This window comes from Rana temporaria, chromosome 5, assembly GCF_905171775.1.
Source record: "Rana temporaria chromosome 5, aRanTem1.1, whole genome shotgun sequence".
Lineage (NCBI taxonomy): Eukaryota > Metazoa > Chordata > Amphibia > Anura > Ranidae > Rana > Rana temporaria.
In genome coordinates this window covers 390,207,936-390,235,236 of record NC_053493.1, presented here as the reverse complement: position 1 = coordinate 390,235,236, position 27,301 = coordinate 390,207,936, and the positions used below count along the sequence as shown (strand labels likewise).

The window sequence follows — 27,301 nt, the reverse complement described above, 5'->3', positions numbered from 1 at the left end:
GCCCCCTAGTGTTAACCCCTTCCCTGCCAGTGACATTTATACAGTAACCAGTGGCTATTTTTAGCTTTGATCACTGTATAAATGTCACTGGTCCCAAAAAAGTGTCAAGTGTCTGATCTGATTGTCGCAGTCCTGAAAAAGAAGAAAAAAAAAATAAAAATAAAAAAATCGCTGATCACCGCTAATATATATATATATATATATATATATATATATATATATATATATATATATATATATATATATATATATATATATATATATATATATATATATATATATATATATATATATATATATATATATATATATATATATATATATATATAAAAAAGCCATAAATCTATCCCCTATTTTGTAGACGCTATAACTTTTAAGCAAACCAAATACACTAATTGCGATTTTTTTTTTTTTACCAAAAATATGTAAAATACATAGCCTAAACTGATGAAGACATTTTATTTTTATTTTTTTATATTTATTAGTGCAAAAAGTAAAAAATATATATTTTTTTCAAAATTGTCAGTCTTTTTTGTTTATAGCACACAAAAAAAAAAAAAAAAACACTGCAGAGGTGATCAAAAACCACCAAAAGAAAGCTCTATTTGTGGGAAAAAATAAAAAGAGGACATCATTTTTGTTTGGGTACAATGTCGCATGACCGCGCAATTAGGTAAAGCAACGCAGTGCCGAATCGCAAAAAGTGCTCTGGTCAGGAAGGGGGTAAATCCTTTCTGGGGCTGAAGTGGTTAAATAAAATATACCAGCGGATTTACACTACGAGATGTATTCTTGTCCATCCATCCCCATGTGAGCGGGTCCACTGATCGTATACAGGAAGGAGGAGGAGAATATACTTGTATAGCATCTAACAGTATTGGAAGTGCTTTGTGGGTGGGGCCTTTAATCCCTGCAGGGGTTCAGCCGAGTGCGGACCGGAGGGGGGAGGGGGAGCACGAGTGATTTCCACTTCTCCACTTGCTGCCTATTTTCTGTATATAGCACAAGTCACTTTGGAATTGAGACATTGAATGGACTTATTAGTTATATTGCTTTTTTTTTTTATATATTCATTGTGCGATTCTTCGGCATATGTAGAAAATTATATATTTTATGAGTATTTATGATAGCACTTTATGTAAATTGATGAGATATTCATGGACAGTGCTGATGACATGCACCCTACCCCCCGCCCGGGGAAAAAAAAAAAACAACTCTCTAGCAATACACACCAAACTGAGCATGTGCAGCTTGTCCCCCTAGAACAGATGCTATCAGGACATGGATTGGGGACAGTGGAAGATGGGGAGGATCAGAGAAGACAGGATCAAACAGCCTTTTTACACAATGCAGAGGATTAACCTCTTAGGCTCCACGGTGAGTATAAAAAGCATGCTTTACTACATATACAGCAGATTTTACTGTTGTGGTTTTAATAACACTTCAATGAGATTCACCCGATGTGTCCTGTTTACTACTATCACTGGAAAAAAAAAAATCCTAAAAATTGTAACCAGAAAAGTAATAGGGGGAAATCTTCCAATGGGGACACTAGCTCTGGTGACCTTGGGGTCCCCAAGTAATTCCCTTAATTTGCAGGGATATTGTCTCACTTCCTGTTTAGCTATGGGACAGGAAGTGAAGGAACATCTCCCCAATGGGACACAGATGCCAAAACAAAATCTGACAGAGGTTATAACCCTTCCTTATGCCTGGTACACATGATGAGATTATCTTTATATTTTATTTCGATGTATATGAGAATTTTTTTTCCCCCTTGCATACTAATCTCATATCGAAAATTAAGAAATTATTAAAGTTACAAAACTTTTCGTACAACAGAATAAACTAAATTAAAAAACTGACAGAGGTTATACATCTCCCTTTTTTTTTTTTCATTTTGAAAAAAGTACGGTAAGACCCCTTTCACACTGGGGCGTTTTTCGGGCGTTTTTTAGGCGCTTTGGCCTGAAAGAAGCCTCATCTGCAATCCCAATGTGAAAGCCCAAGTGCTTTCAGAGGCCTTTCACACTGCCAGCGCCCGAAAAACGCTAGTAAAGCGCTGCTAAGACCCCTTTCACACTGAGGCGCTTTTCAGGCGCTTTGGCGTTAAAAAAAGCTTCCTCAATGGGAAGGGGGCTTTAGGAGCGGTGTATTAACCGCTCCTAAGACCCCTTTCACACTGGGGCGTTTTTCGGGCGTTTTTTAGGCGCTTTGGCGTTTAAAAAAAGCCTGTAAAGCGCCTGAAAGAAGCCTCATCTGCAATCCCAATGTGAAAGCCCAAGTGCTTTCAGAGGCCTTTCACACTGCCAGCGCCCGAAAAACGCTGGTAAAGGCGTTTACTGAGGCGCTTTTCAGGCGCTTTGGCGTTAAAAAAAGCTTCCTCAATGGGAAGGGGGCTTTAGGGGCGGTGTATTAACCGCTCCTAAAGCGCTGCAAAGAAGCTGCATGCAGGACTTTTTTTGACGCCCTGCCAGCTCAGCGCCTCAGTGTGAAAGCACTCAGGCTTTCACATTGGGATTGCAGATGCAGCTTCTTTCAGGCGCTTTTTTTTAACGCTAAGACCACTTTCACACTGGGGTGTTTTTCAGGCGCTTTAGTGTGAAAGCACTCGAGCTTTCACATTGGGATTGCAGATGCAGCTTCTTTCAGGCGTTTTACAGGCGCTTTTTTAACGCTAAAACGCTTGAAAAATGCCCCAGTGTGAAAGGGCCCTAAAGCGCTGCAAAGAAGCTGCATGCAGGACTTTTTTTGACGTCCTGCCAGCTCAGCGCCTCAGTGTGAAAGCACTCAGGCTTTCACATTGGGATTGCAGATGCAGCTTCTTTCAGGCGCTTTTTTTTAACGCTAAGACCATTTTCACACTGGGGTGTTTTACAGGCGCTTTTTTTAACGCTAAAGCGCTTGAAAAATGCCCCAGTGTGAAAGGGCCCTAAGTGTCTAAAGTTCTACTTTGGTGTAAATAATGTCATTTTTTTTCTTTTTTTTGGATCGGGTGGAGAGGGATTAGAACACCTGTCAGGTTTTATTGCTCATTAGGGAGATTCACCCTCTCTATATGTCCTCGCTACCATTATTGCGAAGAATAATAGAAAAAACAAAATTTTGGGTTGACATCAGAAAAGGAATAAAGAGGAAATCTTCCAGTGGGGACACTAGTTGTGGTGACACCCAAAAACACCCTCACTTTTAGAGGGATTTCTTCTCACTTCCTGTTTGGCTATGAGACAGGAAGTGAAGGAAAATCTTCCCAATGGGACACAGCCCAAAAAAAACAAAAAACGTAAAAGGGGTTATTATAACCCTCCTTTATTTTACCCAATATGAAATAAAACATATCTTTAGATGTACTATCAGTCATCAGCCACTTAAAGTCCAAGGGCCAGATTCTCTAAGATTCTGCGTTGGCGTAGTGTAAGCCATTTACACCACGCCACCGCAACTTACTGGAGCAAGTGCCGTATTCTCCAAGCACTTGCTCCGTAATTTGCGGCGGCGTAGTGTAAATGGCCCGGCGTATGGCCGCATAATTCAAAGGGGGCGGCTTGTATTCAAATTAAGAGCGCCCCCGCGCCGATCGAACTGCGCATGCGCCGGGCGGAAAAAGAGCCCAGTGCGCATGCTCCAGCTCACGACGGAAAACGTCAATGACGCCGACGTGAGCGTCATTGACGTAAAGTCGTATTCGCGGACGACTTAGTAAAACGACGTAACCGACGGAAAAAGACGACGCTGACCCGACGCCATACTTAACATGGCATACGGCGGACTGGCGTAAGGTTACCCCTCATATAGCAGGGGTAACCTTACGCTTACGGAAATTACGACTACGCGACGCAAATTCGTTCGGGAATCGGCGTATCAGGCTCATTTGCATAGTCAAATGAGAACTGAACGTAAACGCCACCTAGCGGCCAGCGGCGAATTACATCTAAGATCCGACGGTGTAAGTAACTTACACCTGTCGGATCTTGTCCGTATCTATGCGGAAATGATTCTAGGAATCACTCGCATAGATACCCGGGGCCAAAAACAGAGATACGACGGTGTTTCCTGAGATACACCGTCGTAACTCTTTTGAGAATCTGGCCCCAAATCTTTTTCTGACACTTGTTTCTCAAGTTAAAATCAATATTTTTTTCTAGAAAAATTACTTGGAACCCACAAACATTATATATATTTAGCCGAGACCCTAGGGAATAAAATGGCAATTGCTGCAATATTTTATGTCGCACTGTATTTTCCCAGTGGTCTTTCAAATGCAATTTGTTGGGAAAAAATACACTTCAATTAATAATAATAAAAAATAAAAAAAACAGTAAAGTTAGCCCAATTTTTTTTTTGTTTTAATGTGAAAGATGATGTTATGCCGCGAGAATCGTTCTCTATCGTCTAAACAAAAAAAAATGATTCTCATTTTAGCCAGAATCGTGCAGCTCTGAGTCACGGCCATCTTGGTACACCCCGCACTCATCCTTAGTAAGGATACAGCGATAAGGCGGCATGCGGACATCTTTTTACACCCCCCGGAGTCTTGCATTTCACATTTACTTTTATCAGTAAGGCTTGATTCACATCTATGCATTTTTAGTGCTTTTTGCATTTTGCTCTGCAGAACATGTTCCATAGGAAACCATGTTAAATAGACTGTAATGCAAATTTGCAAAAAGCACTAAAAATGCATAGGTGTGAATCAGGCCCGAGCTGAGCTTATATAGTGAAATTCAGAATTTTTAAAGTGGAGTTCCACCCATAAATATAACATTACATCAGTAGTTTTAAAAAAATGTCATTAGTCCTTTAAGAAAAACATTTTTTTTTTTTAGATGCCTTCAAAATGTTGTTGCTAGGCAGAATAGTTAATCTTCCCTCTTCCTGCACCTAGGTGCTTAAGCTTTCTAACCTACACCGCACAGACTCCTGGGAATGTAGTGGGTGTAACTTTCCAGGAGTCTGTGCACTCCCCAGTCTCGAAGAATCATGTGACTTGGACAGTACAGGTGCTGAAACCTGATCTGAAACCTAATACACTGCTTGTGCAGCACTGAGCATGTGCGAGATCTGCAAGGCTGAAATCCAGGAAGTCATACAGTCTGGCTTCATGATGCCCACACTTAAGATGGCCCCAGTCAATTTCTATTTTATAAAGTGTCTAAATGCTATAACAACCTAACAAAACGGACCTTAGTTTACAGACTAACTTTACTAGAATACATTAAGCTTGTGTATTACAGGGGTATTTATATTTAAAAAGTGAAATTGTGGCCGGAACTCCGCTTTAAATCCGTAAGACTGTTTTGATGTTGATTTTTCAAAGCAGCGGCTGTCAGATCAGCAAACCTGTGAGATCAGCAGTCTCCCCGCTGCTTTTAAAATTCAATATCTAGACAGCAAGATGGATTTTTAAATACTGAATTTCACTATATAAGTTCCGTTTACTCGTGAAATGCAAGACACCGGTGGGTGTAACAAGATGTCCGCTTGCCGCCTTCTTACAGTATCCTTACTGTGGACGCGTGTGGGGTGTAGCAAAATCTGATGGATCTCCAAATCTGCTGAAATTCCCGGGGTGTCAAAAGAACCAGTGTCCCCATTGGAAGATTTCTCTTCTATCCCTGTTCTGGTGACAACCAAAAATTAGTTTGTTTTTTTCACTTTGTTCAATAATGGTAAAGAGTGCAAATAGAGAGGGTGAATCTCCCTAATGGTGAAAAAATGTCAAACCCGGCAGAAAATCAAAACCACATCACTTCCTGTGACGTGGAATCAGCTGTTGCAGACACGGCATGTCCTGACGTAGGCATTGATGAAGTGGCACTTATGGGCACTGATGAGGAGGCACTAATATGTCGCACTTATGGGCACTGATAGGTGGCACCAATATGTGGCACTGAGGGCTGCAGTGATAGCCAGCACTGACTGGCATCACTAATGGGCACTGATTGGTGACACTGGTGGAGCTATAATGTAATCAGGGCACTGATGATCGGTGCCCTGATTACATGTTTTGTTGTCCCCTGCGAGCAGATGCTGCTGATCATCTCAACTCGCCACACACTCTGTCACTGACTTCTTTCTAAATACTGTCTTGCACTATATAAGCTCAGATTACTGGTAAAAAATAAGGCCCCTTTCACACTGGGGTGGGGGGTGCGGTGGCGGTAAAGCGCCGCTATTTTTAGCAGCGCTTTACCGGCAGTATTAGGCCGCTAGTGGCCGAAAAAGGGTTAATACCGCCAGCAATGCGCCTCTGCAGAGGGACATTGCCGGCGGTATAGTCGCAGTTTCCAATTGCTTTCAATGGGAAGGAGCGGTGGAGGAGCGGTAAACACACCGCTCCCTCACCGTTCCAAAGATGCGGCTAGCAGGACTTTTGGGGCGGTCCTGCTAGCGCACCGTTCCAGTGTGAAAGCCCTCGAAGCTTTCACACTGGAGAAACAGCAGCCGCCGTTTCAGGTCAGTTTGCAGGCGCTATTTTTAGCACAATAGAGCCTGCAAACCGCCCCAGTGTGAAAGGGGTCTACGTGTGAAATGCAAGACTCGGGTGGGTGTAAAAAGATGTCCGCTGCCGCCTTCTGACTGCAGGCTTAGGACGACCGAGTGCAGAGTGTAGCAAGATGGCCGTCAGTCGACAAATTTGACATGCAGTGTCCTGACACCAGCGATGACGCACTGCGCAGTGCGTGTTGTTTTCTGCAACAGCTGATTCTGCGTCACGGGAACTGACCTGGTTCGATATTCTGCCGGGTTCGACATTTTGTCAGAACAGCAATAAAACCTGACAGGGGTTCTAATCCCTCTCCACTCCATCCAATACTAGAATAAGAAGTCTGTCCTTCGGTCACACTGTAAGGAGTGATTGATGTGATGTCGGGGCGCACACATTGCGGATATTTCCAGGTCGGCTCTGACCAGCGGAGTCTTTGCAGGCCTCATAAACATGACTGGGAATACAGAACATAACATTCCATGTATTTCCCCACCCAGGAGTCACACATACACCCCCCATAGATATCCATGGCTGCCGCTCATCTGTGCGTTTTACACACGTACCTGCGTCCAGCCATTGATTCCTATTGGCGGCTGTATGCAGAACCTGTGGCTCCTAGGGAGGGAAATGCATCCAAATTTTACATAAATTCTCCTGAGTGGATCTAAAGGAGATTGTACCATCAGATTGTATGGTGTATGTGCAGCCTTAGCCCATTGCTTTGCCCTAACTGTCATTGAAAAGGCTGGAAAGCCACCCTTGTGTATGGCCAGTATTGTGCAGCTATGTGAGAACGCTTTCCCACATCTCCTATCACTGACAGACATCATTACCTGGGCAGCTCTGCCGTAACTCGCCATCACATGGAGGTCACCATCACACACATCCAGAACAGGACACTATATTCACTAGAGGTCCACTCCTAGTATTTTATGTCTCCATGTTCGCAGACATCTTTGGTGAGTCTATTCCCCCTAGACCTCAGTATCGCACGGTCTACGAAAAAATGGCTCCCCCTATTTATAAAATTCGCAAAACGCGACATCTGTCGGGAGTATTTCCTCCTTGGTGCATTCTTGTATCCAGTAGCGGAGACATTTTCCCTCCGTCTATTGCCTAGCATTCAACGGTGTGTGGTCCTTGACAAAATGGCGTTTACCGTACATTACAACGCTCGCATAACAGGACACTTAATCTGAATTAGTGTTTTTTTTTTTTTTCTCAAGCCAAACTTGCAGTTTGCGAGTTCGTTTTGACTGAAACGTCTTTGCTACATTATTCAGGAGGAACATTGTAGTCTCAAACTAAATCCTAGTGACTACATTGCTGTGACAGTGTGCTGGAGGAACTTTGTGTCCGGGGAAATGTTGCCGGGGGGAAGGTCTTAGGTGGTGACAGCTGGGCGGAAGTACGTCACTGGCGCGGCGATTTGATTTCTGATCTGTGTGTGGGTGTTCTAAGGAAAGTTCCGGTTCCCGGTGTGGTGAAGCGGAGCTCTCTGGGTGTATGGATCGTTATGTGCTGCTCGTCAGCTGGCAGAAGAGGACGGAGGGAGCCCGGGAACAACAACAACAACAACAGGCCCTTCCCGCAGGTAGCACACAGCTCATTGCTTTTATATGGGGAATGATACTGCAGACCTCTTCTACTGAAAATACCAGCTGCCTGGCTGCAATGCTAAGTCAGCCTGAGACTAAACCAGAGTCCTGACTTCAATGGCTGCATGCTTGTTCCTCCACAGCCAGGCAAACAGCATTTTCAGAGAGGTGTCAACACCGGCAGCCTACACATCAGAGCCGCACTTCAGGCACACCGTGCAATAAATATACATGGTGATTCTGTGCAGCCAGTTCTGTGGTGAGCACACCTGCCGCACTGTACAGCCAGGCCGGGGACCGTCCTTTCCTGGCCCAACTTCCTGTGTCCCCTCTCCAGCGCAGACCGGTTCCAGGATCATCACCTCTGGGGGGGATGGGAAGCGGCAGAGCCGGTGTTCTGTCCATATGTGCCCACGTCACATGCGCAGAATGGAATGGCAGTCCAGCCGAGTTGCCGATCAGCTGGAGTGTCAGTCCATAGCGCATGAATAATAATAAAAAAAATATTTTTGTTTTTAATAACCTTTAACCACTTCCATACCAGGCATTTACGCACCTTCCCGCCCAAGCCAATTTTCAGCTTTCAGCACTGTTGTACTTTGAATGGCAATTGCGCGGTCGTGGGACATGGCTCCCAAACAAAATTGGCGTCCTATTTTCCCCACAAATAGAGCTTTCTTTTGGTGGTATTTGATCACCTCTGCGATTTTTTTTTTTTTTTTTTGCGCAACAACTAAAAAAAAAATGAAAATGTTGAAAAAAAAAATGTTTTTATTTTTTTCTGTTAATTTTTTTGTAAATAAGTAAGTTTTTTCTCTTTCAATTGCGGGCACTGATATGGCGGCACTGATGGGCACCGATGAGATGGCACTGATGGACATCGATGAGGTAGTACTGACGGGCACACATGAGGTGGCACTGATTGGCGGCGCTGGTATGCGGCACTGATGGGCACACATAGGCGGCACTGATGGGCACACATAGGCGGCACTGATGGGCGGCACTGGGCACTCATTGGCGGCACAGATGGGCACTCATGGGCGGCACTTATGGGTGGCACTGATGGATACTTATGGGTGGCACAGATGGGCACTGATGGACACTGTGGGGTGGCACTGATGGACACTGTGGTGGCACTGATGGACACTGTGGGGCAGCACTGATCTACCCATGTTGCCAGTCAGTGCCCATTTGTGGGCACTGATTGGCATTTTTTTTTTTTTAAAGACTTTTTTTTTTATTTGCCCTTCCCTGGTGGTCCAGGGTGGGCTTCCCTGGTGGTCCAGTGTGGGGATCCGAGGGGGGGCTGCGCTGATAAACAATCAGCGCGAACCCCCCCTGTCAGGAGAGCCGCCGATCAGCTCTCCTCTACTCGCGTCTGTCAGACGCGAGTGAGGAAGAGCCATCAACGGGTCTTCCTGTTTACATCGTGATCAGCCATGACTGGACACGGCTGATCACGTGGTAAAGAGTCTCCGCCGGAGGCTCTTTACTGAGATCGGAGATGCAGGGTGTCAGACTGACGCCCCGCATCACCGATCGCCGCGCTGCGTGCCCCCACGGGGGCGCGCAGCATGAAATCCTGCAGGACGTCCATGGACGTCCAGTCAGGATTTCAAAACCACTTCCCGGACGTAAATCGGCTATAGGCCGGGCGGGAAAAGGTTAACCACTTCCTTACTGGGCACATATACCCCCCTCCTGCCCAGGTGACATTTCAGCTTCCGGCACTGCGTCGCTTTAACTGACAATTGCGCGGTCGTGCGACGTGGCTCCCAAACAAAATTGACGTCCTTTTTTCCCCCACAAGTAGAGCTTTCTTTTGGTGGTATTTGATCACCTCTGTGGTTTTTATTCTTTGCGCTATAAACAAAAAAACGACAATTTTGAAAAAAAAATAAAATATTTTGTACGTGCTGCTATAATAAATATCCCAATTGTTTTAAAAAAATAAAAAAAAATTCAGTCTAGGCCGAGACGTATTCTTTTACATATTTTTGGTAAAAAAAAAAAAGTCGCAATAAGTGACTGGTTTGCGCAAAAGTTATAGCGCCTACAAAATAGGGGACAGAATTATTATTTTTTATTTATTTTTTACTAGTAATGGCGGCGATCTGCGTTTTTTTTTTTTTTTTGGGGACTGCGACATTATGGAGGGCACATCGGACACTTTTGACACATTTTTGGCACCATTCACATTTATACTGCGATCAGTGCTATAAATATGCACTAATTACTGTATAAATGTGACTGGCATTGAAGGGGTTAACACTAGGGGGTGAGGAAGGGGTTAAATGTGTACCCTAATATTAGTGTTCTAACTGTGGGGGGGAAGGGGGTGACTGGGGGAGGTGACCGATCTATGTCTCTATGTACAAGAGACACAGATCGGTCTCCTCTCTCCCTGACAGGACGTGGATCTGTGAGAGCCGGGAATGAGAAATGATCTCATATGTTTACATATGAGATCATCTCTCATTGGCCGCACAGATCGCCTACCAAACGGCCACTCCGATTGGCCGTTCACGGCGATCTGTGATTGGCTGTGTCCAAGGGACACGGCCAGCACAGAGTTTCCCCGCTGCGCGCACGGGGAACGAGGAAAGGGGCGGACGTCAATTGACGTCCTGTTGGATTTTCTGTTGCACTTTTTGTGTGAACCTCCACTTTAATATTTGCATACAAATTGAAGCTTTCCTATTTAGAATAAAAAGCTGTCGGGTTAGTAAAACGGCGATATCAGAACCGATTTGTAGTGTACATAGATTTGCAAAACAAGAGGATAAAAGAACATTCCTGAACTGTTTTATCTCGTGGTTACTGTGAAATTGTGTGACTGCATCAATGCAGAGCATGTTATCTCAGCTTGGATTTTTTGAATGAGTTTACCAAAAATGTAAATATTGCTGAATATACAGCCTCATGCTACATAACTAAGCTCCATTTCATGCTGAATAAACTAAATTATTAATGTATCCTAAATAGAAAACTATCTTTGGATGATGGTGGATATCCTCCAGGCAGGAAATGGTTTGGGCTCTATTATGATTTGCTACAAATTCTTATGCGCCATTATTTGAAGCTCAGAGTGGGCAGTTTAAGTCCAGGGGAGGAGCCTGTAGATCTGTGCAAGTCTGGAGATGAGCTTCAAACGAAACTTGGCTTTGATGACCTCTCGTACTGCTATGTGCCTGGCTGCCCTCGGCCTATAACGTTTCCTAAAGGCATTGATGCCGCCAGTAAAGGGAAAGCCTTGAGCTTTTCTCTTCTCTCAGCTCCTCAGAAATGAGTGAAGATGTGGGGTCTCCCTGACACCCCGTATTTCCAGGAGATGAGATCAGTGGCCCGGATTCAGGTAGATTTGCCCCTTATTTGCGGAGGCGCAGGGCAGCGTTTTTGCCCTGCGCCCCCGCAAATTTCCTGCGCTACTCACGATTCACGGAGCAGTAGCTCCGTAAATTGCGTGTGCGCTGTGTAAACTTGCCCTGCATAAGGGCGCTTAATGTAAATGATCCCGTAGGGGGCGGGTATCATTTAAATTAGGCGCGCTCCCGCGCCGAGCGTAGAGCGCATGCTCCGTCTGGAAACCTTCCCGACGTGCATTGCGGCAAGCAGCAGCTCCGTAAATTGCGTGTGCGCTGTGTAAACTTGCCCTGCATAAGGGCGCCTAATGTAAATGATCCCGTAGGGGGCGGGAATCATTTAAATTAGGCGCGCTCCCGCGCCGAGCGCATGCCCCGGGAAACTTTCCCCGACGTGCATTGCGGCAAATGACGTCGCAAGGACGTCATTTGCTTCAAAGTGAACGTGAATGGCGTCCAGCGCCATTCACGAATCACTTACGAAAATTACGTAAAATTCGAACGTCGCGACACGGGAACGACGGGTATACTTTAGCATTGGCTGCCCCTGCTATTAGAAGGGGCAGCCTTACGCTAAACACGCCGTACGGAAACAACGTAAATTGCGTACGCAGGGCTCGCGCAACATTGTGAATCGGTGTTAGTATGCAATTTGCATACTATACACTGAGCACAATGGGAGCGCCCCCTAGCGGTCATCGCAAGAATGCAGCCTAAGATATGCGTGGCATAAGAGCCTTATGCCACGCAGATTTTAGTCTGCAGTCGGCGTTACGATGTTCCTGAATCAGGAGCATTCGTAACGCCGGGGCAAGTAAGCAATTGCGCTGTGTAACCTATGGTTACACAGGCGCAATAGCTACTTTAATCCGGGCCAGTAACCGTAGTCTACATGTTCCTCTGATTACTTTTATTCTCATTCCATTTCCTCTTTTGCAGGTTTATCAGATGTGCAGGATGTTTATAGTCAGCTGAAAGATTACTCCACCAAACACACTGACACCTTCCCAGGTAAGTCGTTTTCCTTCACACACCTTTCTTAGGGTTCTCCATGTGCATCCAACAGAAACTCTGCCAGTTACTTCTTCAACCAGGTAAGTTGTCCCTGCGCAGGCTTTTCTATAGATTCCATGGCTCTCTCTACGACTGTCAAGTGCATGAGATAAACGGTCACAGATGGGGCGCATTCAGACGTGCGGCACAGTGATTGACAGGAAGTGAGGAGGCAGTATATTGTAGGGCTGTCAAATGTAATCGCTGCATCGCGATACGGGTGCCCCCGATGCATGCGACCGTATAAATTGATTATTGGCCCCTCCCCCGTCCCCGCCCCCTCCCGGGAGAGCGCTCCGTACACTTGTTCAGGTTAATCGGTTTAAGCTCCTCCTTGAGCTCCAGCTCGGCTCTCCACCCCTCCACCCGATCACTGCTTGCAGACCTGGAGTCTGAAGGATAAGACACCGAACTTGCCGTGATTGGACACAGAGGGCGGGGGCTTTTGGTTTCGCCAATCACACCTAGGGGGTGGGACTTTTCTCTTCCGAGATGTCTCCCGCTCCTCGCTGTTCTGTCAGATCGCCGGCCGGACTCCCCTCCCTCATCACACACCGAGGACAGCATGTCGGTGGCCGGGCTGAGGAAACAATTCCACAAAGCCAGCCGGGTGAGACCGTGTGTATCCACCCCCCGTCCCCACACCGGGCTCCTCACTGTCTTCTCTTCATACATGGGATGGGGGGAAGATATGGGAGACTTACTGTGTGATGTATTGGGGGGACTGTATTGTATGACATGGGGGGCTGTGTGATGTGATTTGGGGGGACTGTACTGTGTTATGGGTGGTGCTGAATATTGGGGGGGCTATGTTGTGTGATATTGGGGGGGGGGGGGGGCTGTGTTGTGTAAAATTGAGGGGGTTGTGTTGTGTGATATTGGGGGGCTGTACTGTGTAATGGGGTGGGAGGCTGATTTGTGTGATATTGGGGTGCTGTGTTGTATATTGGGGGCTGTGTTACGGGGACTGAGTTGTGTGATATCGGGGAGCTGTACTGTATGATATGGGGCACTGCTGTTATTGGGGGGGCCTGTGCTTTGTGATATTGGGGGCTGTACTGTGTTATGGGGCAGTGCTGAATAATATTGGGGTGGGGCGGGCTGTGGGGTGTGTGTGTAATATGGGAGCTGTGCTGTTATTGGGGGCTGTACTGTGTTATGGAGGTGGGGCTGAATATTTGGGGGGGGGGGCTTTTCTGTGTTTTGGGGCTGTATATTTGGGGGCTGTACTGTATGATGGGGCTGTGCTGTTATGGGCACTGTATTGTATGATATTGGTTGGGCTGAGTTGTGTGATATTGGGGGGGCTGTACTGTATATGGTGAACCCTCAATAAAAATATCAGTACAGCGAGGACTTGGACTTTTAAATACACTACCGTGTAGTCTCTGATCATCTCCTGTATTTTTGTACCATGTCTGCAATCTCTGATCATCTCCTGTACCACGTCTGCAGTCTCTGATCATCTCCTGTACCACGTCTGCAGTCTCTGATCATCTCCTGTACCACGTCTGCAGTCTCTGATCATCTCCTGTACCACGTCTGCAGTCTCTGATCATCTCCTGTACCACGTCTGCAGTCTCTGATCATCTCCTGTACCACGTCTGCAGTCTCTGATCATCTCCTGTACCACGTCTGCAGTCTCTGATCATCTCCTGTACCACGTCTGCAGTCTCTGATCATCTCCTGTACCACGTCTGCAGTCTCTGATCATCTCTTGTACCACGTCTGCAGTCTCTGATCATCTCCTTTAGTATTTTGGGGGGAGAGCCATGCGCACTTGCGCTGCAATCGTGATATCAAATCGAATCGTGGACTTGATAATCGTAATCGCATCGAATCTTGAGACCGGTGAAGATGCGCAGCCCTAGTATATTGCCTGCTCCCTGCTTGATTTGTGATTGGAGGGAGGATTTGGGGGGGGGGGGATTTATGCTGGGGGGGGGGATTTGGGGGGGGGGGGAGATTTATGCTAGGAGGGGGAATTTGGGGGGAGGATTTGCACTAGGAGGGGGGGATTTACGCTGGAAGGTGGATGTGGGTGGAAAATTTACGATGGAAGGGGCATTTTGGGGAGAGGGGTGGAATTTGAGAGTTGGGAGGATTTGTAGTAGGAGGAGGGATTTGGGATTTATGCTAGAAGGGGGGATTTGGGGCAGAGGTCTTATGCTAGAAGGGGGGGATTTGGGGCAGAGGTCTTATGCTAGAAGGGGGGCATTGGGGCAGAGGTCTTGTGCTAGGAGAGGGGGATTTGGGGGCAGCGGTCTTGTGCTAGGAGAGGGGGATTTGGGGCAGAGGTCTTGTGCTAGGAGAGGGGGATTTGGGGCAGAGGTCTTGTGCTAGGAGAGGGGGATTTGGGGCAGAGGTCTTGTGCTAGGAGAGGGGGATTTGGGGCAGAGGTCTTGTGCTAGGAAAGGGGGATTTGGGGCAGAGGTCTTGTGCTAGGAGAGGGGGATTTGGGGCAGAAGTCTTGTGCTAGGAGAGGGGGATTTGGGGCAGAGGTCTTGTGCTAGGAGAGGGGGGTTTGGGGCAGAGGTCTTGTGCTAGGAGAGGGGGGTTTGGGGCAGAGGTCTTGTGCTAGGAGAGGGGGATTTGGGGCAGAGGTCTTGTGCTAGGAGAGGGGGGTTTGGGGCAGAGGTCTTGTGCTAGGAGAGGGGGGTTTGGGGCAGAGGTCTTGTGCTAGGAGAGGGGGGTTTGGGGCAGAGGTCTTGTGCTAGGAGAGGGGGATTTGGGGCAGAGGTCTTGTGCTAGGAGAGGGGGGTTTGGGGCAGAGGTCTTGTGCTAGGAGAGGGGGGTTTGGGGCAGAGGTCTTGTGCTAGGAGAGGGGGATTTGGGGCATCGGTCTTGTGCTAGGAGAGGGGGATTTGGGGCATCGGTCTTGTGCTAGGAGATGGGGATTTGGGGCATCGGTCTTGTGCTAGGAGATGGGGATTTGGGGCAGAGGTCTTGTGCTAGGAGAGGGGGATTTGGGGCAGAAGTCTTTTGCCCCGCTGAGGAAGGTCTTTGAACGTAACATGTAGGGGGGTCAAGAACCTGTTCATGTCGTCACCCGCCCTGCGGTCTTGTCCACGAGTTGCTACACGCTGTTTATACTCGTTTGTTTGTGAGTACCTTGTATTATAAATAAATGCCGATGTCCTTTTGAAAATCAGTGAGCACTTCGATTATTTCCTCTTTTCCCTGTATATACACGCTGAGCCTGGAGAAATACTATCTGTTTCTGTGGAGTTTAACCACTTAACCCCCGGACCATATTGCTGCCCAAAGACCAGAGCACTTTTTGCGATTCGGGACTGCGCCGCTTTAACTGACAATTGCGCGGTCATGCGATGTGGCTCCCAAACAAAATTGGCGTCCTTTTTTTCCCACAAATAGAGCTTTCTTTTGGTGGTATTTGATCACCTCTGCGGTTTTTATTTTTTGCGCTATAAACAAAAATAGAGTGACAATTTTTAAAAAAAATAATATTTTTTACTTTTTTGCTGTAAAAAATATCCCCCAAAAATATATAAAAAAAACATTTTTTTTCCTCAGTTTAGGCCGATACGTATTCTTCTACATATTTTTTGTAAAAAAAATCGCAATAAGCGTTTGGTTTGCACAAAAGTTATAGCGTTTACAAAATAGGGGGTATTTTTATGGCATTTTTATTAATATATTTTTTTTACTAGTAATGGCGGCGATCAGCGATTTTATTTTTTTATTTTTTTATTTTTATTTTTATTTTTTTCCGGTACTGCGACATTATGGCGCACACTTCGGACACTTGACACATTTTTGGGACCATTGGCATTTTTATAGCGATCAGTGCTAGAAAAATGCATTGGATTACTATAAAAATGCCACTGGCAGGGAAGGGGTTAACAGTAGGGGGCAGGGAAGGGGTTAAGTATGCCTGGGTGTGTTCTTACTGTGGGGGGGGGGGGTGGCCTCACTAGGGGAAACACTGATCTTCTGTTCATACATTGTATGAACAGAAGATCAGCATTTCCCCCCCTGACAGGACCGGGAGCTGTGTGTTTACACACACAGCTCCCGGTCCCCGCTCTGTAACGAGCAATCGCGGGTGCCCGGCGGCTTTCGAGCCCGCCGGGCACACGCACGGGAGTCGAGGGGGGAGCGGGGGGCACGTGCGCCTCCGGCGGCGCGCACGAGCCCCTAGTGGCCGCTCAAAGAGCCGCTGTATAGCTACGGGCTCTCGCCCAGGAGAGCCGACCTGCCGCCGTAGAATGACGGCGGCTGGTCGGCAAGTAGTTAAAGCAACCCTGTATTGGGAGGATTATTATGAGGATTTGATGGTTTTCATTCGCTGCGTGAATGACTTCCTGGTAATTCAGGGGTCCGTTCCTGGAGGTGAGAGCACCCAGAGAGACTTGTGGTGGAGGGATTGACACTTTTTACTGTGGACCTTTACACTGGTGGATCATCTCTGATGGACTTTTTCACTGGCTACATGCTTAACATTTAATTATTTTTCACTTATTAGTTTTTTGGGTTTTATTATCGCGATCATTCGCGTCTAGTTTTATATTTTGCGCTGCACTTCTTTCTTTTTTTATCTTTGCTTCCAGAGTTTGTGTTATTCTTATAGAGTCTAGCTTGCATAGGGGGGGTTCATTTATTTATTTTGTTAATATTTTTGGGCTGATTGCACTTCCTGTTTTTTGCAGGGAGAGGGGGATTTGGGGGAGAGGATTTCCGCTAGGAGGGAGGATTGGGGCGGGGGGGGAGAGGATTTACGCTAGGAGGGAGGATTGGGGGGGAGAGGATTTACGCTAGGAGGGAGGATTGGGGCGGGGGGGGAGAGGATTTCCGCTAGGAGGGAGGATTGGGGCGGGGGGAGAGGATTTCTGCTAGGAGGGAGAATTGGGGCGGGGGGAGAGGATTTCCGCTAGGAGGGAGAATTGGGGCGGTGGGGGGGAGGATTTCCGCTAGGAGGGAGAATTGGGGCGGGGGGAGAGGATTTCCGCTAGGAGGGAGAATTGGGGCGGGGGGAGAGGATTTCCGCTAGGAGGGAGGATTGGGGCGGGGGGGAGGATCGGTGCTAGGAGGGAGATTTTGGAGGGAGAATTTATTTTAGCTGGCTCCTAGATTCAAAGCAAATTTGTCAAGCCCTGTATTAGGTTTTTATTGCTTCCAGTGTCCCAGTTGGGGTGATTCGCTCTTTTTTTTTTATCCCATTTACCGTGATCAGTGAACGTAAAAGAATATCCCAAATTTTGGGATTGACCCCAGAACAGTACGAGGGGAAATCTTCCAATGGGGACACTAGTTCTGGTAAATGTGGGGTCCCCAACGGATTACTTGAATTTGGAGGCATTTCGTCTCACTTCCTGTTTGGCTGTGGGACAGGAAGTGAAGGGAAATATCTGCAATAGGATAAAGATGTAAAAATGAAAAATAGGTGGAATGACAGCATGGAAGGGGCGGGGCTCGGGAGTGACCACGCACAAGTACCCCCAGAGCAAGTGGCCTGCTATGGGAGCACTCTAAAGGGGGTAAGAGCCAGGAACCCTGGCAGGGGACCTGAGAAGAGGAGGACCGAGGCTGCTCTGTGCAAAACCATTACACAGAGAAGGTGAGTATAACATGTATGTTTGTGCTGCTTCTTTTTTTTTTATTATTATTATTATTTAAACATTTACTTTAACCGCTTAATCACCGCCCTATAGAGGATATACGTCTACAAGGCGGTTCCTTAACTCTGGGAGGACGTCCTCCCAGAATCGTGCTCCCGCGCGCCCCATGGGGCGCGCACACGGGAATGTCCGTGACCGCCAGGGTCCCCTGGACCCGGCGCATCACGGATCACGGTAAATTGCCGCTGATGTCGGCAGTTTACCACGTGATCGCTCCGTCCAATGAAGGAGCGATCACTTGTAAACAAACCGGCGTCATGTGATGACGCCGGTTCCTCCCTCCCCTCTCTGTACCGAACGGTACAGTGTGAGAGAGGAGAGGAGAGAGAGCGGATGCAGCACGAGTGCTGTGGGCTGGATCTGTGACAAATGCAGTCACAGATCTAGCCATCCATCCATCCCTACATGTCAGCTATCCCTGCCCATACTGTGCAATACACAATACCCTGTGCAATACTCTGCAATACCCCACACTACCCTGCAATACCCCACACTACCCTGCAATACCCCACACTACTCTACAATACCCCACACTACCCTGCAACATTGCCTATGGGGATTTTTAAGTAGCAAAGTTTGGCGCCATTCCACGAGCGTGTGCAATTTTGAAGGGTGACATGTTGGTTATCTATTTACTCGGCGTAACTTCATCTTTCACATTATGCAAAAGAATGAAGAAAAAATACTAAATTTGCAAATTTTTATAACAGAAACAAAGAAAAATTCATTTCTTTTTTTTTTTTTACAGAATTTTCAGTCTTTTTTCTCTTTTATAGCGCAAAAAATAAAAAACCCAATGGTGATTAAATACCACCAAAAGAAAGCTCTATTTGTGTGAAAAAAAGGACGAAAACTTAACTTAATTTGGGTACTGTGTTGTATGACTGAGTAATTGTCATTCAAATTGTGAGAGCACCGAAAGCTGAAAATTGGTCTGGTTATTAAGTGGGTTTACGTGCCTGGTGGTTAAGATGCATACGATAAGCATAGTGGCAGAAATGCCAACGTTTCCTGCAGCATCGCTACTACAGCCCAGAGTGATGGAGATTTATAGCCAGATTCAGAGAGAGTTACGCCGGCGTATCAGTAGATACGCCGACGTAACTCGGAATCTGCGCCGTCGTAAGTTTAAGTGTATGCTCAAACTGAGATACACTTAAACCTAGCTAAGATACGACAGCCTGCACCGTTGTATCTTAGGGTGCAATTTTTCCGCTGGCCGCTAGGTGGCGCTTCCGTTGAGTTCGGTGTAGAATATGTAAATGCCTAGACACGCCGATTCACGAACGTACGTGCGCCCGTCGCAGTAAAGATACGCCGTTTACGTAAGGCGTTTTCCGGCGTAAAGTTAGTCGAACAAATAGCTGGCCTAGTCAATGTTAAGTATGGCCGTCGTTCCCGCGTCGAAATTTGAAAATTTTACGTTGTTTGCGTAAGTCGTCTGTGAATGGGGCTGGACGTAATTTACGTTCACGTCGAAACCAATACGTCCTTGCGGCGTACTTTAAAGCAATGCACACTGGGATATGTACACGGACGGCGCATGCGCCGCTCGTAAAAAAGTCAACCACGTCGGGTCACCAAACATTTACATAAAACACGCCCCCCCATCCTCATTTGAATTAGGCGTGCTTACGCCGGCCCCATTTACGCTACGTTGCCGTAAGTTAGGAGGCAAGTGCTTTGTGAATACAGTACTTGCCTCTCTGACTTAAGGCGGCGTAGCGTAAATACCTGAATCTAGCTATTAGTGTTTACAGAACAAAAATATAGCACACATTGGTTAGGTTTTTTTAGGGAACAAAAAACTATCGCGTTGGCTGGTAATTGAGGCCGCGGCTTTGTGGCCTTCTGCAGGCCTATGCTTCCTTCTGTGATCTGGCGCCATCTTGTGGTGGCAGTTGGCATTATAAGTAAATCAGCAATACTAATGGAGCTTCCCCAGTGTTTTCACTGCCATCTTATTCCCTCTAATTAGAGCCCCTTTTTGGGAAAAAATACACCTTTTTTTTAGTTAAAATTAGACGCACAGATCCACCTTCTGTCAGAGGTGAGGAGACCGATGTGTGTTCCCAGTACAGAGGAACACACATCAGTCTCCTCCCCTTGTGAGTCCCCAACCCCCCTACAGTTAGAATCACTCAATAGGGAACATGTTAACCCCTTCAGCTCCCCCTAGTGTTAACCCCTTCCCTGCCAGTCACATTTACACAGTAATGAGTTCAGTTTTATAGCACTAATCGCTGTATAAATGTAAATGGTCCCAAAAATGTGTCAAAAGGGTCAGATATGTCCGTCGCAATGTCACGGTCACAATGAAAATCGCAGATTGCCACCATTACTATTTAAAAAAAAAAAAAAAAAATGCCATAAATCTATCCCCTATTTTGTAGACGCTATAACTTTTGCGCTAACCAATCAATATACGCTTATTGCTTATTACCAAAAATATGTAGAATAATACGTATCGGTCTAAACTGATGAAAATATATATTTTTTTTTATTGTTTTATATATATTAAATCAAAAAGTAAAAAATATTGCTTTTTTTTCAAAATTGTTGCCCTTCTATTTGTTTATAGCGCAAAAAATAAAAACCGCAGAGATGATAAAATACCACCAAAAGAAAGCTCTATTTGGGTACAGTGTTACATGACCGCGCAATTGTCCTTCAAAGTGCGACAGCGCTGAAAACTAAACATTGGTCTGGGCAGGAAGGGGGTGAAAATGCCCGGTATGGAAGTGGTTAATGGCCCCTCAGTAAAGCCACACACTCGCGCTCATTCAACCTCCAAGCAAACGGAGAGAGACCCATGTGTAGCGGTACCCCCGAAGGAGCTGCTGATAATTAAATGGGATGGCACCTTTACCTCATGGCTCTTCTTCGAATTCCTATGGGGTGGATGATGCATACAGCAGCAATAAAGGAATGTCCGCAAAGAAATGTCTTATGTGCTCTTTATTACCCAGCCGGGCAAAAACGATGAACCGGTGATGAAAAGGGATAGAGATTGAAAAGAGAACAGCAGATTCAGGCGCAGTATTTGGAACAGTCCTGCTCCTATACGTAACACTTTTATACCACTTCTGCTTGAGTGGGCGTAGCGTACCCGGATAGGCCTCTCTCACTGACCTAGCAGCCGGAGCACCGCTCAAACCTCTTTAGTATGAAATCTCTGCCACAGACTAGAGGTCGACCGATATGGGTTTTTCTCTGGCCGATGCCGATCTTTAGATATCGGGGCGTCCGGATATATGATGCCGATTTTGGCGGCCGATATTTTAGGCCGTTTTTTTTTTTTTTTTTGTGGCACTGGATGCCACTAATTGGCACTGGAAGATGGCATTAGCAGAAGGCACTGATTGGCAGGTGGCACTTATTGGCACTGGCAGGTTGCACTGGATGGCACTTAAAGATGGTACTAGCAGATGTCACTGGTTGGCATGTGGCACTGGCAGGTGGCACTGGTGGGCACTGACTGGCAGGTGGCACTGGATGGCAATAGTTGGCACTGGCAGATGGCACTGGTTGGCATTGGCAGGTGGCACTGATGGCTTTAGATGGCACTGGCAGGTGGCACTGGATGGATGGTGGCACTGGTTGGTGGCATTGGCAGATGGCACTGGATGGAAGGTGGCACTAATTGACACTGGATGGTGGCACTGGCAGGAGGCATTGGCAGATGGCACTGGACGGCAAGTGGCACTAATTGGTGCAAAAAAAAAAATAGTGTCACCCCCCCTTAGTACAGAGTCAGATCCCCTCTCACTCCAGTATAGACACCCACCCCCCCCCCAGTACAGACACCAGAGCGGTGTGTGTCCCACGAGCGCAGGCCCCTCCTCCTCCTCTGTGGGTGTAAACAGAGAGGAGGGCCGCCGCGCTGGGTGTACCAAGATGGCCGTGGCTTCCTGATGCTGTGACCGCGGCGGCAATCATCAGGAAAGGCCGCGGCTTCGGGCCTGGCTCCGGAGCCGCGGCACCGCTAGTGGCCATGTTAAATATTGTCAAAATTTGGATAAAAATCGGCCGATGCCGATTTCTCTAAAACGGCCAAATATCGTCCGATATATTTGCCGACAGATATATCGGTCAACCTCTACCACAGACCCTCCTGAATGGATGTCAGAGAGACAACTGTGCCACAGGCCCTCTCTGATTGCAGATACGGAGATAACCCTCCTTGATAGAACTACGCCTGCATCTTCTTGTTAATGTCGCACAGGTACCGACTGATAGGTGATCAATCCTTCAGTGTCCGGCTACCTGGATCCCCGGTTGTTTCGTCAAGATCCTTTTGGATTGCCAGCCTCTCATTGGCGCTCCTCAGACGGACTCCCCACCAAACAGCAGTACCGCTTGGGATCCTCAAAAGGTGGGAACCCAGTCACTCACTGGGTCCCCGTTGCTGTTTAGATGCTCCGGGCCAACATGGTCCCGGAACCAGGAACACCGCGTGGCACGCACGCCCCGGCCAGGTAGGCCATAATGCCAGGGTGCGGTGATGTGACCACGCTAAAGGTGGGTGCCACACTGGACGAAGACACAAGGGTTCCCCGGCATCTGTCCCATATGTACCCTCTCCCGGCATGCCCAACGAGGCCCAACCCTCCTGAATGGCCGCCGAGAAAGAGCACCCAAACCTTAACACACCCCAGCGCAACAGAATGAGCCCACAGCACAGCCAAGCTGGAACAGAGACCCTACTTAAACATTGCAATTGAAATCGGAGTCATTTACACTCTGATTACCCTCTAAATTCCGACAGCACCGGTACTTGGAAGTAACCCGGCGCTACACATGTAAGTACAGAATAGTCTGAGCTCTACGCTCATCCAATGTAACAGAACTCGTCCAATCACCAGCACTGTCACAAAAGAAGGTGGAGCGAGTCACATGCTCCTCCCTACCTCAGAGAACCGGGTATTACCAGTGGCTAAACAGAGCAGCAGGAGAGGGTAGGAAAGGAGTATATGTGCTGCTGGCAGGAGGGCGACATTCATGCAACTGTTACTTTTCCCTGCAGGAACAGCTTTGCTTTAACCCCTTCAATACCGGGCATTTTCACCCCCTTCCTGCCCAGACCAATTTTTAGTTTTCAGCGCTGACGCACTTTGAATGAATGAATGAATGAATGAATGAATGAAAAACTTATAAAGCGCGGCGCATGCGAACTGAATCGCTTCTGGGCGCTAGTTGTTCGTGTCTCATGTCATCAAAAGAGCAGAGTTTTGATTCGTCTTCTGAAAGTCAGGTGGTTTTCCTCCAACCGAATGCTGGTTGGTAAAGCGTTCCATAGTCTAGGACCCTGAAAAGCAAACCTTCTTTCTCCTTTGGACTTGTATTTGGTTTTTGGTACCCTGACCAGATTTTGGTCGGTGGATCGCAGAACGCGATTCGAATTGTGAGGTTCTATCTTGTCGCAAAGATATTGCGGAGCCTTCCCATGGATGCACTTATGTGTCAGGCAGAGTGCTTTAAATGCAATTCTGTCTTTTACTGGCAGCCAGTGAAGGGTTCTCAACGAAGGTGAGATTGATTCCCATTTTTTTTTCCCAGTCACAAGTCTGGCGGCCGTATTCTGTACGACTTGCAGACGAGAGATTTGGTACTTTGGGAGTCCGAGGTAAAGGGCATTTGCATAGTCCAGTCTGGAATTCACGATTGTTCCCACCACGACTGCTACGTCTTCTTTGGGGATAAATGGAATAAGTCTGCGTAGTAGGCGCAACAGATGGTGCGCTCCGCTGACTACTGACCCTATTTGTGCGTCCATTGTCATGAAGGTGTCGAAGATGACCCCGAGACTTTTGACTTTGGAGCTAGGGGTGATGATTTGGCCCAGAATGGGCGGGGGTGTCCAGGTTGTTGCCAGTTGACTCTTTCGGCTGGCGTGAAACATAAGGAGTTCTGTTTTTGAACTGTTGAGTTTAAGATAACTCTTAGTCATCCAGTTTTCTATCAAAGAGAGACATTTCTCTAAACTGAGATGATGATCCTTTTTGTTGCAGATGCGAAAATACAGTTGCGTATCGTCTGCATAAGAGTGATAGAGTAGTTCTTGGCTACTGATAATATCAAAGAGAGGGCGAAGATAGATGTTGAAAAGCACCGGTGACAGGGGGGATCCTTGGGGGACTCCACATGACACCGTGCGCTTTTCCGACGTGAAACAACCCAATTTAACTGTTTGTGATCGGTTTTCAAGAAAGGAAGAAAACCATGGTAAATCACCTTCTGCGACTTCTGCTACCTTGGCTAGTCGCATCAGTAACAGTTTGTGGTCTACCGTGTCAAAGGCTGCGCTTAGGTCCAGCAGAACCAGGAGACAAGATTCTCCTTCGTCTGCGGCCTCGAGGGCATCGTCCCATATTTTGAGTAAGGCCGTTTCTGTCCCGTGTCCGGGACGGAAGCCTGATTGTAATGGATCCAGTAGATTGTGGGTATCTAGATGCTGTTGCAGCTGTTGTACCACTACTTTCTCCATTATCTTGGAGAGAACATTAAGGCCTGTTATGGGACGGCGGTGAGTTGGGTCCTTGGGATCCAGGTTAGGTTTTTTCAAGATGGGCTGGATTGTGCCCTCTTTCAACAGGGATGGCACTGTGCCTTCCTTAAATGACTGGTTTATAAGCTGTGTGATGGGTGGTGCCAGGATGTCGGCACATTCCTTCAGCAGTTTGGTGGGGATGATATCATTGGGCGATGTGCTGTTCCGCAAAGCACCAATGATATTTTTTGTGGTATCGATGGAGATCGGTTCCAGAGTGAACTTTGTTGATTGTAGAGCGTTTCTGTGGGTGTTTTGTGGTTGATTGACGGTGGGGTTGAGGGGGGTATTGTTTTGCATGATGCTTTCCCGGATTCTTTCAATTTTGTTGATGAAGAAATCCGATAGTTCATTGCAGAACTCTTGGGTGTCTGAGTTGGGGACTTCAAGACATCCTGGGTTCATGGTCTGGGTGACCATCTTGAAGAGTTCGCGGGGGCGGTTTAGGGCGCTGTTAATCGCCAAAGAAAAATGATGTTTCTTGGCTTTGAAGATTTCTTTATGATATCGTGTTGTTATTGCCTTGTAGATGATGAGGTTATCCTCTGCAGGACTTCTTTTCCAGGCGGCTTCCGCCCTTCTGCGCTCTTGCTTCAGAAGCGACAGCTGGTTGTTGAACCAGCCGGACTTTCTTTTTCGAATGCAGGCTTTGCGTTTCGGTGCTACTAAATCGGCTGACTGTAGCAGGGCTGTGTTTATGGCGTCCAGTGTATCTGCGGCTGTTTGATGTGGATGGATTGTTTTGATTCTGTTTCCCAAGGTAGATTTGAAGAGTTCCGAATGGAGCTTCTTCTGAGATCTAGCCCAGTGTATTGTCACCGGCTTGGGTGCTTTTATCACTGGGGGAATTTTGGAGATTATGAAATTAATTGCATGGTGGTCTGTCCATGGCAATGGTTCATTTTCTAAAATGCTTATTTTCAGATTTTGTCTGAAAATTAGGTCGAGTGTGTGACCTGAAGCATGTGTTGGCCCGCATATAAGTTGCTGTAGCCCTAATCCCTCCAGGTGATCAATGCAGGCGTCCGCAATGGGATCCTGTGCGGAGTTGGCCCACAGATTAAAGTCCCCGAGCAGCAAAAGGTGTTTGCTGTTAAGGGTATAAGTGGATATAAACTCCGTTAATGATGGCAAAAACTGCGATTTTGGCCCAGGTGGCCTATAGCAGAGGAGAATGTGAACAGTCTCCTGGGGGGAAGTTTGAAGTTGAAGAGTAAGGGTTTCCATGAATGGAAGAGGATTTTGAAGGGCTGGCTTAGTGATTGTAATGCGATTCTTGTGGATCACCGCCAGGCCTCCTCCTCTTTGCCCTATTCTGTTTTCCGTTATAATGCGATAGTTTTCTGGCACCAATTCTCCGAGAATGGTGTTGCAGTCGTCTGAGAGCCAGCTTTCTGTAATAAAGAGGCAGTCTAGATCGTTTTGTAGTAAGAAATCGTGGATTTCTAATCGGTGTTTTACTGCCGATCTTGTGTTGATCAAAGCACATGATATGTGCTCGAGCTGGGTTAAATAGTTAAAATTTTTGATGGTCGATCGTCGATCGAATCTCAAAAGTTGCTCTATTTTTAAGGCCTTTTTGGTGACGGCTGGTAATGCTGTTGCGAATTGTCTCAGACCCCGAATAGAGTGCGCAGAGTATCGCAGATTAGCCATTGTCGCCAGTCACATTGTCATCAGTCTTTCCTAATTGCGGCGGCCGCGAATGAGGCCTGGTCTGGCGCGGATGCGGGAAGAGCCGCGAGACGCCGGACGTGATGGGTGGAAGACTGTCCAAGTGAGCCGTCACTCGTTGAGTCTTCTCTCCCCGATTGGTCCAGAGGAAGGCGAAAAACCCCCGGCGTGCTGTGCCAATCTGCAGCGATCGGGGGAAAAAATTCCTTCCTGACCCCTTAACGGCGATCGGTGCAACCCTGGATCAATTGGCTAGGGGGGTGTGGTGGACCCTGCCTGGCTGCACTATCCCTGGGGAGAGCCGACTCGTTTGAGAGCGTCCTGCTCTCACTATCCCTGGGGTGAGCAGACTAAGATGAGAGCGTCTGCTGCACCGCTGAATCTATATAGCAAGAGTTCCAACTTTATTAGCTGCAAGCTTGTTCTGGATCAGTGATTGAAAAAAATAATGAAGACTCCTGTCTTACCTCCTGTTTCAAACTCCTGGTTTTTAACTCGCACTTTTGATCAAAGAATGCACTTTTGATCAGAGAGTCCACATGTGAAGCCACCATCAACTGGGAGCCAGCTCCTCTGGGAGCTTGTACAGCCACTTTAATACTCACCTGTGAAGACCTGTGAACAAACACACACCTGTGAACAATTAAACCCTCCCCTTAATTAGCAGAAAGGAAAAAGAAAAAAAAGCTGTTTATAAAGTGTCAGAGAAAAAGAGGGGAAAAAACAAATCTGCAAGCAGAAGCAAATGATAGCCAAATCCTGGTTTTTAACTCGCACTTTTGATCAAAGAATGCACTTCTGATCAGAGAGTCCACATGTGAAGCCACCATCAACTGGGAGCCAGCTCCTCTGGGAGCTTGTACAGCCACTTTAATACTCACCTGTGAAGACCTGTGAACAAACACACACCTGTGAACAATTAAACCCTCCCCTTA

The 27,301-nt window shown here is 47.0% G+C and overlaps 2 protein-coding genes across 2 annotated transcripts in view; one reads left to right on the top strand and one right to left on the bottom strand.

Moving 5' to 3' along the window:
* The window catches only part of MRPL13 (mitochondrial ribosomal protein L13), a 103,147-nt gene extending 95,715 nt beyond the window's left edge, over window positions 1-7,432 (bottom strand). Inside the window, exon 1 of the mRNA XM_040354913.1 lies at window positions 7,324-7,432. Coding sequence (XP_040210847.1) covers window positions 7,324-7,350 — 27 coding nt within the window. The 5' untranslated portion in view covers window positions 7,351-7,432. The remainder of the gene's footprint in view (window positions 1-7,323) is intronic.
* A 342-nt stretch (window positions 7,433-7,774) lies between these two features.
* The window catches only part of LOC120941497 (MDM2 binding protein), a 109,158-nt gene continuing 89,631 nt past the window's right edge, over window positions 7,775-27,301 (top strand). The window contains exons 1-2 of the mRNA XM_040354912.1: window positions 7,775-8,084; window positions 12,390-12,461. Coding sequence (XP_040210846.1) covers window positions 7,997-8,084; window positions 12,390-12,461 — 160 coding nt within the window. The 5' untranslated portion in view covers window positions 7,775-7,996. The remainder of the gene's footprint in view (window positions 8,085-12,389; window positions 12,462-27,301) is intronic.